The sequence below is a fragment of the Camellia sinensis genome, chromosome 1, assembly GCF_055761805.1.
Source record: "Camellia sinensis isolate YWXY chromosome 1, ASM5576180v1, whole genome shotgun sequence".
Taxonomy (NCBI): domain Eukaryota; kingdom Viridiplantae; phylum Streptophyta; class Magnoliopsida; order Ericales; family Theaceae; genus Camellia; species Camellia sinensis.
This window is the reverse complement of record NC_138961.1, coordinates 135808474-135822633: the sequence shown is the minus strand read 5'-3', so window position 1 is coordinate 135822633 and position 14160 is coordinate 135808474. Positions and strand designations below refer to the sequence as shown.

At 38.2% G+C, this 14160-nt stretch overlaps 2 protein-coding genes and 1 non-coding gene across 5 annotated transcripts; all 3 read right to left on the bottom strand.

The window, feature by feature from the left end:
• Window positions 1-256: 256 nt before the first annotated feature.
• On the bottom strand, window positions 257-2813 carry LOC114317675 (uncharacterized). The gene is made up of 3 exons (XM_082914373.1): window positions 2367-2813; window positions 1691-2264; window positions 257-444 (listed from the first exon to the last, which is right to left on the bottom strand). Exons 1-3 carry the CDS (start codon window positions 2811-2813, stop codon window positions 257-259), a joined length of 1209 nt encoding a protein of 402 aa, XP_082770499.1.
• A 4230-nt stretch (window positions 2814-7043) lies between these two features.
• Window positions 7044-9980, bottom strand: LOC114280318 (uncharacterized). 2 transcript variants are annotated; one of them, XR_014328531.1, is made up of 3 exons: window positions 9913-9980; window positions 7319-8190; window positions 7044-7226 (listed from the first exon to the last, which is right to left on the bottom strand). It is a non-coding gene; the product is annotated as an uncharacterized LOC114280318 (transcript). The 2 variants fall into 2 exon arrangements; XR_014328530.1 differs by lacking the exon at window positions 9913-9980 and having other exon boundaries at window positions 7048-7226; window positions 7319-7399; window positions 7490-8296.
• Window positions 9981-10150: 170 nt separating this feature from the next.
• LOC114306483 (nucleolar complex-associated protein 3-like) lies at window positions 10151-13903 on the bottom strand. Of its 2 annotated transcripts, none has more exons than XR_014328528.1 (3): window positions 13739-13903; window positions 11398-11500; window positions 10151-11274 (listed from the first exon to the last, which is right to left on the bottom strand). XR_014328528.1 is itself a non-coding variant. In XM_082867770.1 (3 exons), the coding sequence occupies exons 1-3, from the start codon at window positions 11732-11734 to the stop codon at window positions 11227-11229; spliced, it is 240 nt and encodes a 79-aa protein (XP_082723896.1). In that variant the 5' UTR covers window positions 11735-11761; the 3' UTR covers window positions 10151-11226. The 2 variants fall into 2 exon arrangements, 1 of the variants encoding a protein (XP_082723896.1); XM_082867770.1 differs by lacking the exon at window positions 13739-13903 and adding an exon at window positions 11646-11761.
• Between the last annotated feature and the right edge of the window lie 257 nt (window positions 13904-14160).

The following is a 14160-nucleotide window of genomic DNA, read 5'->3' as shown; positions in this document are numbered from 1 at the left end:
GCAGAGGTCTGATTGGTCTACTGAGGCTAACTGTGCCATTTCATCTGCTTGGGAGTTTTCTGACCTAGGGACATGTCGAATACAAAAGCTATTAAAAAGGTGGGTCAGATGAAGAGCAATGTCCCTGTATGATCGCATGGCTTCTTCCTTGGCACCAAAATCGCCATTATCTGGCCGGCTACCAACCAAGAGTCGCTAAGTACTTGGATGATCAACTTTGATATCTTTAGCCAGTCGGAGACCTGTTATGAGAGCTTCATATTCGGCCTGGTTGTTGCATGCTGTAAATAGGAATTTGGAAGGCGCATTTGAAGTATTCTGCTTCTGGGGTGGTGAGGATTAAATCGGCTCCGCTACCCTCTTTGCGGGATGAACCATCGACACAAAGAGTCCAGGAATGGGGATCTTCCTCCTCAATGGTGTCGTGACCTGGTGAGGGGGGGCCTGCAGGGTAAGATTTGTGAATTCCAAGATAAAGTCGGCGACAGCCTGGCCTTTGATGGCTGTTCGTGGTCGATAAGAGATGTCGTATTGGCTTAGTTCAACGGACCCTGCCTGATGATTCTAGTTGTTGTATGATCTTTTTCAAAGGCTTATTAGTAAGAATCACTATGGAATGAGCTTAGAAATATGGTCGGAGGCGTCTGGAGGTGATGACCAAGGCGAGAGCCATTATTTTTTTTCTAATAGAGGGTAGTTCAGTTCAGCTCCCCTGAATGCGCGGTTGATGTAGTAAATTGGGTGTTGTACTGAGCCGTCTTCCCTGATGAGAGCAGCGCTGATAGCGGTGTTGGACACAGCTAAGTAGAGGAAGGGGATTTCGTCTGGCAATTCTTGATAGAGGAGATGAGGGTTGGCCATGCATTGTTTCAGTTGCTGGAAGGTCTCCTCAGACTCAGTGTTCCATTCGAAGGCCTATTGGAGGACTTTGAAGAATGGAAGACATTTGTCAGTCGCTCACGAAATGAAACAGTTTAGGATGGCAACTCTACCTGTGAGTTATTGAACCTCCCTGACCGTTCTGGGAGACTGCATTTTTATTAGGCCCTGTTTGTTTGGAGAGTTAGAGAGGGGATTGAGATTGGTAGTGAGGTGAGACTCATTAATATTGTGTTTGTTTTGAGAGATGAGGAGGGGATTGATAGTGAGTCTGGATTAGGATAGGCCTCCCCAAGGGGATTCAGATGGGCTTCCAGGACTTGGTATTAGAAAAATAGTCTGACGGACTAGAAACTTTTTATTTTTATTTGTTTTTTATTTTATTTTTTACATGTTGGGATTTTTTTGAACATTAATATTTAATTTTTTTTTAATTTTTTGTTAAGTAAAAATCATTATTTTATTTGTTTTATTTTATTTTTATTTTTTTAAATTTTTTTACATGTTGGGCATTTTTTTTTAAAACATTAATGTTTAATGTTTTTGTATTTTTTATTTGTTTTATTATTTTATATTTATTTTATATAAAAATAATTTAACAATCCCTACACTAACAACTACCATTAAAACAAGCACAATTTTACTTAATCCCCTCACTATCAATCCCTCACTAACAATCCCCTCACTATTAATCCCCTCACTATCAATCCCCTCTATTCTATCTCTGAAAACAAACAGGGCCTTAGGGCCTTGATCTTTTTTGGGTTGGCCTCAATGCCTCTTTGGCTAACCATGAACCCCAAAAACTTACCAGACCCAACGCTGAAGGCGCACTTTTCTGAATTCAACTTCATCTGATACTGGCACAAGGTTTGGAAAGTCTCATGTAGGTCTGCCAAGTGATCGGAGGGGAGTTTGCTCTTGACGAGCATGTCGTCGACGTAGACTTCCATGTTCTGACCTATCTGGTGTTGGAAAACGGCATTAACTAGGCGTTGGTAAGTGGCTCTAGCATTCTTCAAACCGAACGACATGATACGGTAGTAATAAGTCCCCTTGTCAATGATGAGAGAGGTGTGCTCCTGGTCGACTACGTGCATTAAGATTTGATTATAGCCGGAGAAACCATCCATGAAGCTAAGGATCTGATGTCCCAAAGTTGCGTTGACCAATAAATATATCCTGGGAAGGGAGTAGCTGTCTTTGGGGTAAGCTTGGTTGAGAGCGGAATAGTCGACGCAGAGTCGCCATTCGCCATTGTTTTTGCGGACCAAGATCACATTGGACAACCATCTGGGATAGTCCACGTTTCTAATGAACTGTGCCTTCAGCAGCTTGTCAAGCTCAACGACAATGAGGCTGTTGCGTTTCGGATGAAAAATGCACTGTTTTTGGCGGAACGATCAAAATTGCGATTCAATGCCTAGACGATGGGTAATAAAAGAAAGGTCAATACCTGGCATGTCTGAATGGGTCCAAGAAAATACATTATTGTGCTTGGCTAAGAGAGCCGTGAGATCGGCCTTGGCCTGAGAGGACAGCTGGTTGCCAATCTTAGTTGTTTTCGTTGGATCGGTAGGATGGACAAGTACTTCGACAAGTTCCTCTACTGGTTCCCCTCTAACTAACTCTTCCTCATCTCTAACATCAACTCCATTAATGGTCATAGCTTCTTTCATTTTGATTTTCTTCAACGAGGCGACATAGCACTCCTGGGCTATCGTTTGTTCACCCCTTACAATGCCCACCCCCTGGTCAGTGGGAAACTTCATGGCCAGATGATATGTGGATGTTACGGCTTGAAGGGCATTAAGGGCGGTGCGCCCTAATATGATGTTGTAAGCAGAAGGACAGTCGATGATAAGGAAAGTACGGAGTTTGGTAGACTGCTGTGGATACTTGCCGATGGTGATGGGGAGGTCGATGGAGCCCATGGATATGACCCGATCGCTGGTGAAACCAACTAAAGGGGTTTGTAAAGATGATAACTTCTCTTTCCCGACCTTTCGTTAGCAGTAGGCGTTGAGGAAGATGATGTCTGACGAGCTGCCATTGTTGACTAGAACTCGCCTGACTTTGTAGTTTGATAAGAGAGCAGAGATGACCAGGGGGTCGTCATGGGGATAACGAATGCCTGTGCAGTCCGCCGCCGTAAAGGTGACCGGGTCAGACCATTACTTAGGTTGCTTGTAGGGTCAGTCCACCGTGGCTACATCTCTGTTAGATCTTTGTCGAATTTTTCAGAGCTCAGCTCGATGTGCCGATCGCAATGGTCCGCTGCATGCGAGGCTACCAACAATGACCCTTATTACACCTAGCAGGGGAGAGGGTCACCGTGAGCTCGGGGTTGGTGTTGAGGCTGATCATCATTCTGCTCGGGTTGTGCTAGTCATCGGAGGGGAGTGTGTCGGCGGTTATGGTTTGGGGGGCTAGTTCTAGACCTCTGCGAGGGACGGACTACTGTGAATCGGTTGAGGTGTCCCTGGCGGACCAGATCCTTGACCTGGTCTTTGAGGTTGACACATTCGTTAGTGTTGTGGCCGTGGTCTTGATGGAAGCGGCAGTACTTGGATTGATCCCGTCGGTTAGAGGGGGATTTGGATGGTTGAGGCCATTTCAGGTTACAGTCTCGTTGAATTTGGTTTAGAACTTGCTCTATGGGTGAACTGAAGGGGGTGTACCGCTCGAACCGACCAGGTGGGTGGGTTGGAGCCAGTCGGTCCAAGCGTGTAGGCTGATTTGGATGTGGTGGGGGTCGGTATGTATATTGCGAGGGTTGGGGTTCGGGTTCCTTTCTTTTGTCCTTGGAGGTAGGGTTTGGGTGCGGAGTCTTGGCGAGCTGCCAGAGAGTCTTTGGCGTTCATGTATTTTTGGGCTTTGGCGAGAAGGGAGGCCATGGTGGTCGAGGAATTTTTGGAGAGGGAGAAGAGGAAATCGGACGGGTGCAGACCGGCCATGAAGGCTGTGAGAATGACCCTGTCATTGTTTTCCTCCACTTGTAGGGCTTCGGTGTTGAAGCGGGTGACATAGCTACGTAACGACTTTCATTCTGTCTACTAGATGTTTAACAGTTGGGTGGTTGGATATCGCTGTTGTTGAGCACCAATGAAATGGATTAAGAAGGATTCGCTAAGCTGGCGAAATGAAGTAACTGAACTGGGGGGAGTTGACTGAACCAAAGGTGCGCTGACCCCTTCAACGTGACAGGGAAAGTGTGACACATGATTTCGTCTAGAAAGGCATGTAAGATTGTGAGTGTCTAATATGCTTCTACATAATCAACGGGATCAGTGGTACCATCGAAGGTGTCGATCGATGGCATTTTGAACTTGGAAAAGAGAGCTTTATCCCGGATGGATGCGGTAAAATAAGAGTTGACGGTGGAGGAAGTCTTGTGATGTATGTTCTGCATGACTCCTTGTAGTTGAAGTTTCATGGCTCACAGTTCTTCATCCCAGACGGGAGCATTATCTCCACAAACAAGGATCGGGGGCTGAACACTGCTAGCCTCACCTTAATGGGTGATTGCATGGTATGGTAAGGGGTGGTTATGGAAAGGTGGTGGCATATCTCGACGAGATTGCGAGCCTGATGGGAGAGGGTGTAGACCATCAAGATTCGACGGGTTGAGGCCGTGGAGCGAAGGGTGGACATGTTTTTTGAGGCACGTGTGGTGGGAATTGATGGTGATGGTGGGGTTGTTCTTCGTGCAGGGGAACTATTGGCTATGGTAGAGGCGGGATAGGCAGGTCACGCTGGAGTAAGGCATTGATCTGGGCCTGGTTCTGCTCGGTCAGTCAGTTGATATTGTTGGTGAGTTCTGCGAAATATCGAGGCGGGTTGTTTGGGTTAGAGGGCTCAGCTTCGGGGTTACCAGCGTTGTGTTAGGAAGCCATGGATCTAGTCATGACCATCTACTCTGATACCAGGGGTGGATGATTACGGGGTTCCTTCCGATGACAATGAACATTATGTCTTTCCGAAATGGAGTTTCCCACAGATGGCGCCAACAGATGAGGTTGTACTTCCAACGGAAGATGGGTTGGACTGATTCACACTTCTAACGGCTTTGCTAGTCTTGAAGCCCATAGGAGGTGCCTGCAAAAAGGTCTAAAGAGTGAGGTAATCCCCCGGTAGATCCTCCGGTAGATCCTCCAACGATCGAGTTAGAATTAGGTAGATTGACTGTGTAGAGAGAGAAAAAGGGAACGAAGAAAATCTCACCTGTAATGCGTCTTGGAAACTTCCTTATATCCTTTGCTCATCATTTCCTTGTCCACTCCAGACTGTCGTGTTGGCCGAAAGTCCATATTCTAGCTCGCATCGTTCGTGGTGAGTCTGTATATTCTGAAGTGAAGGGGTTGTTGTATAATGCTATGAGAGCCTCATTAATGGTGGATATATCGGTACAATAACTTTGCAGAATCTTTGTCTGCTTATGTGGCTAGACCTCTGCTTGACAGGCGTTTGAATGTTATTGGTCCTGGTCCATCATTGATTTCTCAAGATTACTGGGCCTTAATATCTGGTTCGTGGGGTGAGTCCTGAGTCGTGGGCCAGACTCTTTTGTGGCCCCACCGATATATATATATATATATATATATCTTATTTCAAAACTACTTAAATCATACAACAAAATATTCATTTTCTTATTATTTTGAACAAACTATATCCTACAACCAATTTAATGGGAGTTTGGCTATATGATGTTAAGTTACCCTGTGCCTATCAAATTAGACTTCAACATTTAGTGATTCGTATAATCAATCTCTAATTGAACCACATAAACATAAATCAAAAACATTTTTTTTAAAAAAATAGATAGAATTAATATTTTAGAGATAAAATAAAAATAATAATAATTTAAAGAATAAAACTAAAATTAACTCAAGAATATTTCAGGAGCCTGAAAAGGCTATTTTGGATTCCATTGGATAAATGAGCCATACAATACCTAAATTTTGTCTAATACGAGCAATTATGATCATATATATATACACGTATTTGGAGAGGTTTCTCAGTGTGCTTACGGATCTTACTTTGATGATTCAATTTTGATGATTTTTTTTTCTTTTTTTTAAAATTATTTATAATCTATATATGCATATCATTAATAAATAATAATAATAAAAAAAGCAAATTGATACAGTAATTATAACAACATGATTTGAATCAAAACAATACTTTTTGGCTGGCTGGAGATGTTAAATAATAAATTAGTTGTTTGAATTATTAGAATTTTTTCCCATTATTCTTTAATCAAATTTGACAGAACATTGACTAAAAGATAGGTATATATTGACACTTTATTTTCTGTTGAAAGAAATCTAAAATACATATAACACTACAAGTATTAACACTTTTGGCAACAAAAAAAGTGATCGCTAAAAGTCCATTTTTGGTCGGCAAAAGTTATCCGCGACCAATTTTTTTGGTCGCTACTTTGGTCGCCAATTGAGGGTCGGCAAAAGTAATTCGCGACCAAAATTTTGGTTGGTCGGCAAAAGTTGGATTTGCCGACTAAATTTTTGGTCGCTAAATATTCAATTACCGCGACTAATTCATTTTGTCGCTAAAACAGTTTGGTCACGAAAAGTGATATTTTCCCGACTAAATATCTTAGTCGCCAATTGACACATTTCGCGACCAAAAAGTTTGGTCGCCAATTATCACATTCAACGACTAAAAAGTTTGGTCGCCAATTGTGACATTCCACGACCAAAAAATTTGGTCACCATTTGTTACTTTTCGCGACCAAAACTTTTGGTCGGCAAAAGTGAGATTCCACGACCAAGAGTTGTTTGGTCGGCAATAAATGTATTTTTTGCGACCAAAACTGTTGGTCGGCAATTGTAATTTTTTGTGAAAAAAAATTATATATTAGTCGTGACAAATAAATTGATCGCCAAAGCAAGAAAACAATACACCTATAATTCCTAATAATTCATTCAATCCATAATAAACCTATAATTTTAAAGTATCATTCAAATTAACTAAATCATTAACATTCGACACAATACATAATTTTAAAGTATCATTCAAATTAACTGAATCATTAAATATTTTCTTACTTTCTAATTTCCCAATAGGCAATACCATAGCACATAAATTCAAGGAATGGCACAAGTGACGTTCCATACTGATTCAATTCCTCAGGTGAGTCAAATGAGATTAAAACAATTAGCCACGGTTCTTGCTTGCTATGCAACCACCAATGTTTCTTTCCCTAAAACACAAACAAAACTAAAAGCTACAAATAAACTAAGCAAGAAAAAAATTCAGAGATCTCGAGAGAGTGAATTGTCAGCAGAAAACCACACCGGTGCTCTCCCTCCCTACAACTCATCCTGCAAATACAAAGCAACAAACAAGATATATCAAAGTGGATCCTTTGTGGAATTGATATTTTTAAACAATTAAAAGTACAAAGAAATCCTACATGTGCACTCTCTTCTGTAATATCAGCATCTTTGTCAGTTTCATCATCATCAGCCTCGGCATCATCATCATCACCTTCAGCCTGCAAAAAGATTTGGCCAATTTATGGAAAATGTCTTCAATAGTTCACACATGATAGCAGCTAAAGAAAAACACAAAAGAGACCACTTACAGTCTAATGGTTTTACATGTTTAGTATGTTTGGAAAAGCACATTCAACTCACAAAGCATTGTCTCAACTGTTTAGAACAGAGTTAATTACTGTCTTATACTGAAAGATTATTTAGAACAATGTCTTATATTAAAAATGTGCAACAAGTGAATTCTTTTCCTGACCCATAGAACAGAGTCAATTACTGTAGTCTCTCAACAGCCAAATCTAATGTAAACATGTATTTATGTTCTTCTTAACAAACAAGTTGTTTGGTTTGGTGCCCTAAACTCTAAAGTAATTAATCAACTCTACAGAAGTGAACAAACCTCCATCAATCTCCTCTAGTCTTCACAGTAGTACTGACTGGCAGTCACCAGATCATTTAGTGTTCCACAGGATAGCAGCACAGCCCAGAGGACTTAAAAGCCCAATTCTACTCCTAAACTACACATCAGAACAGAAACCACAACTTCACAGCAGCAACTCAGATCATCACCAATTTAGATAGTTAAGGTTGCTTAACTATCTAACAAATTGACTTCTAAGTTAAACCAATTCAAACCCTGACCATAATGAAGTTCCACCCAGCAAGCAAGGACACAATCACTATCAACAGATCCAGCAGCAGCATAAATATCAGAAACCCAATTCTACTACTGAACTACACATCAGCACAGAAACCATAGCTACAGCAGCAATATCACAAGCAACAGCAACAACTTCACAGCAGCAACTCAGATCATCACCAACTCAGAAAATAAAAAATTGAAACATAAATTAAGGTAGCTTAACTATCAAACAAAATGACTACTAAGTTAACCCAATTCAATCCCTTTTTTATCTTTACCTTAATCTAATCTAGTCAAGGTCTACATATCTGCTGAAGACCTTGACTAGATTAATATCTAATCATATCTCTTTACCTTAATCTAATCATATCTGCTTTTTACCTTAATCTAGTTAAGGCCTTCTAATCTAATCATATCATTACCTTAATCTAATCAGAATAAATGAATAAATGTAACAAGAATAAATGCATAAACTCTAAGGATATAACAACTATTGATGCAATGGGAAAAACTTCCTGATCAACACAATTATGACACATTTTCTTCAAGTATCTTGATCGATCAAGAATAGCACAAGGCAAGCTATTGAATGGACTCATCTGAAAGTTTAACGTGGAGATAAATGTCACAATCTGAAGTCAAAAATCAGTACATGTAGTTTGCATCTTCAAAAAAGATAAATACGTATCAAAAACTTGCCCTTTCAAGATCACAAATGTAGTGAACTTCAATATTAACTAGTTTTCATTTTGAAATAAGATATTTCCAAATTTCACAAGATACATATATTAAAACAAATATTCCAAAATAAATAAATTTGGCACCACTCATTTATGCACAAACTCCATCATAAACAAACAAGCCAATTCTGATTAAAAAATGATTCCAGCAATTTTAATTTTACATGAATATAGCAAATTAATGTTACCAGCAATTTTATAGTTGATAGTATTGGACAACTATGAGCAAAAAGAAACTCGTAGAACTTTAATTAGCATGACTCATCACTTCTACCAAAGAAATCTAACTATATAGCAATGGATAAAATATAACAAGTAATGCATGAATATTGGGATTAAATATAAGTAAAAAGGGGTATTGTCAAATGTTAATTATCGATCTTGTATTGATCATTTAGAAATCATCAAAACAAGGTTTATAATTGACTTAGAAGAAATAATACCAAATGAATCAAAGTAGAAATGAAGGTATCTGCTTTATATAATCAGGGCATCAAGTTTTCCCATTTCTGTGAGTAGCTTGTGCAACAATAGATACCAGTTATTCTTTTATTCAGTTGCATCAAGATCCTCCTTACAGAATGCTCCACTTCATAGATAATATATAATACCAACTGTCATGGACATAAGAAGAAGAATAAGAAGAAAAAGGTGCTGATAGAGGTCTAAGCGCATTCTTGTGACTATTAAGGAAGGGAGGCTGCAACAGATTCAAATAACCAGAAAGCATCTGATCCTTTCAAGTGGGCTCAATGTTTCATAAATCAAAACAAATTGGCTCACAGGAAGTTAACAAATTGACATCAATAAAATTTTAGCTGTCGTCTTTTGGCAATTAAGATTTGATAAAATAATAATAATAATAATAATAATAATAATAATAATAATAATAATAATAATAATAATAATAATAATAATAAAAATTAGCTATCCATTTCTGATTGGGCATTATTATTTCGTAACAAACAGCATTAATCTGGGATTACAATTATGATTGGAGTTGGATTCCATACCATACCCTTTACTTCTTTCCTATTCTTCTCCGAGTAAATACAAGAGCTTCACAGACAATACCCCTTATTATTAATAGAGTACAATCATAGAACTAACTATAGGATCTGGAAGAACTTACATAGAAAGGAATATAAGTTTGTCTGCCATTAACAAGCCCACTTGTGTAGCCTATGTACCCGGCCATAGATCCATTAACAGCACTCTGAGCAATGAGTGTACAATACACATTGTCAGCTGCATTGCTTCGAATAGCCCGGATCATGTATGTAGGATCTATGTAGGATCTGTCAGAAAAATTGATCAAGTCCAAATCTTGTTATTTCCCTTCGCAGCACTCTGTTTGATACTCATGGGAATCCTATACCGGTGTTGATGTGAAAGAATCAGACAATTTTTTTCACTATGTTATAATACAATGGGGAAGGGACAACAATGAACAATAACCTTTACTTTTTATATAGTTAAAATAAAAAAAAAATAAAAAAGGAAAGTAGAAATCACAAGACATATTTTGCAGCATGTGAGAAAAAAATAATACCAAGTCAACTGTAGGTGTAGTTGAAGCGAGGTAATTTTGTTGGACGAACCGCAAAGGCATTAAATCCTCACAAGCAATTATGGGGTTATGGCTACACTGGCAATATCAATGCATGCTTTGGAAGCTGTAATGTGGTTTCAACTAGCGTTATGGTAGATAGATACTGTAAGTTGGTGAGGAAAATCATGTGGACACGGGTAATAGAGTACCGTGGAATAAGGGGAGGTGATGGAAGTAAACCATTGATAACAATGATAGAAGCACACACAGTGTAAAGGTGGAGGTGGAAGTGGCAGAAGTTGCAAATGTTCATGAACATTTTGGTTCCAGAAGTTGAGATGTCTGATTGGGATCTTACCATCCACTATCACACCTTTGAAGTGGAATCCTCTTATTTAGCTGAGAAAAAGGACAAATTTTGGTCCCATATGACATTCATACCCCATTTATTCCCACTCACCCCACCTCATAGGATACACCATATGAAGGGGGAAAAAAAAAAAGAAAAAAGGCCAATTTCACCGCCATCATGAATGATCGAAATATCAAATTTGAGGACCATAATTTCAATAGTTGGAAGATGGTCCTACTGAAAACATACATGATCGGTATTCAAACCAGTGTCAGAACTCTCATACACCCCAGCTTAAATCGAAGGCTAGTAAAGGTGCTAACGCACTAAAAGATGTTTAAAAAAAATGCTACACAGCATGTTTCCTCAATAACTGCCTGAAAATTTATGAAAATGGAAAATAAAGAATAAAGATATATCAAAACCTTACAACATCATCCGCAGAACTTATGTTCTTAATAACAGCAGCTAACAAGCTCTCACGATAGTTGAAGTGGGGAACTGAATCTAGCAAAGTACAGATACAACGAATAGCCACACGCTCAAAATGAGGCCTGCCGTCCTAAGGCTATCAACCTCTGCAAGTATCCCTGCACATGTACATACGGAAAAAACTTCAAAACAAGGAAGCAAATACCATAGCTAGAGTTCAAAGCTTAAATTAACATCAACACTCCATTTCCATTAGCCATTCACAAAGTGCCAAGCCGAACCTTGTTTGTAGATAGGAGGGTGGATTCATAGTACCGCATTTTCTTAACAACCTTTGAAACAACCATTTCCTGCTCCTTCTCAGTGGGCAGCCTAATTCGATAGCTGTAACACACATTCAAAAGATAGCAAAAGACTTGAATGGTAATGAAAATAGAAAAAAAATTAAAAAAAAAATTAAAAAATAATAATAATAAGTTCATAGAACACTGCACACAGAGCACTATGGAAGGAAACTAAAATGTTTTACCCAGGTATAATGTCTTTGAAAACAGCCAATAAAGACTTTAGCCCAAGGACTGCTATAGCATGATCTCCATCTTTAGAGATTTGCAGCATTTCTTTAAAGGCAATTATCAACAAAGCATGAGATTTAAAGACTTTAAAAAATTTATTTAGAATTTTACTCAAAAAATGTTCCGTTCAAGTATGTTAATATTAACTCGGTAGAGTACAGATTGTATATGTATATTAAGCAGAGCAGAGTTTGTGAAAATGACAATTGGAACTAGGAGGAATATACTACTTCAAAGCAAAGACACAACAGTGGTCAAACCAACCATTCAACTCTTATCAGTCACATCAAAAACCTACCCTGCTCGCTAAATCTCAGTCGATCTCCGCAATATCCATTATTACTATTTGTGTCCCCTGCCGATCAATTACAGAGACAGAGGTGATTTCTATGAAGTTTCTCTCAAACTCCTTAGACTCACAGTTTGTCTCGACTACAATTATTAAGTTCAACTTGTAATCAGTTCGATTGAATTCAAAATCTCATAACTTGAGTCAGCTTGACTCGAGTAAATTTGATAAGATTTTAAACCAAATTTGAAATTTCACTATTTGATTCAAATTTAACTCAGCTCATTTATTGTTGTAACAATTACCATGTGTGCATCATGGAGGAACACAAATTTATTCAACAACTCTTTCAATCACAAATTTTAATGATGAAATAATTTTGAGTTAGGCTTCTGTCCATTCTATGTATGGACTGGAGATCAAACTCAATATTGAGTTTGTAAGTGAACAAAATTTAAACTTCTAAAGTATAGCGGACATAGCACAATTTGAGAGTTCAGACTAAACTCTCTAGTCCATACCCGGACATTTGTCGCCCAAGCCACCTTAGAGCAATAGGTTTCAATGTGATCACGGTTCGTCCATCCATAGCTAGAGTTTTCAGGTAATTGGATTGGGAGTGTCCACCCCTACGCTAGAAGGACAAAAAAATAAAAAGTTTATATACTTGCATGATCCACTTGCTGATCAAGAAGTGAACTGTTGAATCTCCCTACATAATCAAAATAATTTTAGTTCCTAGTTGTGGACCAGTGAGTAGGTCAATGGTAAAATCAACACGTCATGAGCGCTGAAACCATGAAGAGTACATTTCACAAGTAACTGACAAATTCTTAATCACTTTACACCGTCCAAACTAAACCCCCCATCCCCCACAAAAACAAAAAAGAAACATGACAAAAAAAATTGCCAAAATTTTTGGAAATGAAACATATTGTTGCGGAGTCAATATGGGTACACTGCACAAGTTTACTATGCTTTTGAGGTCAACTAAACAACACAAAAACAACACTTCGTTTATGCCTTCGTTTACAAACATCTCAACCTTGTACTACACTGTCTCAAATTACATACCGGCATGTCAACGATAATCAAGGGGCTACAAAAATATACATCCTCCGTCCCAAAATAATAGTCTCTTTTGGGAAATCTAACTTTTTTTGATAGTATAGTTATTGCACTTTAAAAAATTGATTTTTCAAAATTATCATTTGGTAGTATATTTTTTTGAGAAATATCAATTGTCACAATTGTACTTTTTATGTTATTAATGAATTTAAAAGAAGGGTAAAATAGGAAATTCGTATCACTTTTGTTCTTAATTTTTGAAAGGGGACTAATATTTTGGGATAATAAAAAATGGAATAAGGGACTAATATTTTGGGACGGAGGGAGTACTAAATTTCATAGCATACTGAATAATTCCAAACCAATTCCCAAAATGAGGTTCTACAGTAGCATCTGATCGATGTCTGAAAAGGGTCCAACGGGCAATCCTCCAATCACATTCTAAATTCTATGCCTTTGCTTAACAAGTGCTATTTTTTATAATATGTAATTACCAATTACATATAGCAGGATCAAGGAATAAAATACCAAATAAAAGGATATATCACAACTTAAAAAATATGAATATAGATAAATTGGAGAAATTTATATAAATATTGAAACCTATCATTGTATCAAGGTCTTGAAAATAAGGGTGTATCGCCAATATTGATGATATTTAAAATAATAGTTTAGGATTTATTACTGTACCTCCTTCCGATTGAAAATGCCAACAGCAAGAGCAGCAGATGCATTTGTTTTAGTGAAAACCTCCGAGAAGTGTTCAAACTGCTCCTGCACCACTACTAGCGATCACAGGGATGTTCACAGCATCTGAGATCAGCTTTAGAAGATCTTTATGGAATCCTTTCCCTTGATCTGAAAGGAATCAATTAAGCAATAACCTTAGAAATGAAAAACTAGTTTGTCAATGAAAATAATACAATTCAACTGATGGAACTAAAAAAAAATGACATCCTCAGGACATGAAGAGATGAGTCCAATGGTACTGGAAAATAACCCATCAATGATTTTATCGGTGGATCCAAAAGATGGCTTCATAAGATAATGAACTTCAAATAAGACCATGCTTTCAAAGGCAATTATCAACAAAGCATGAGACTTAAAGACTT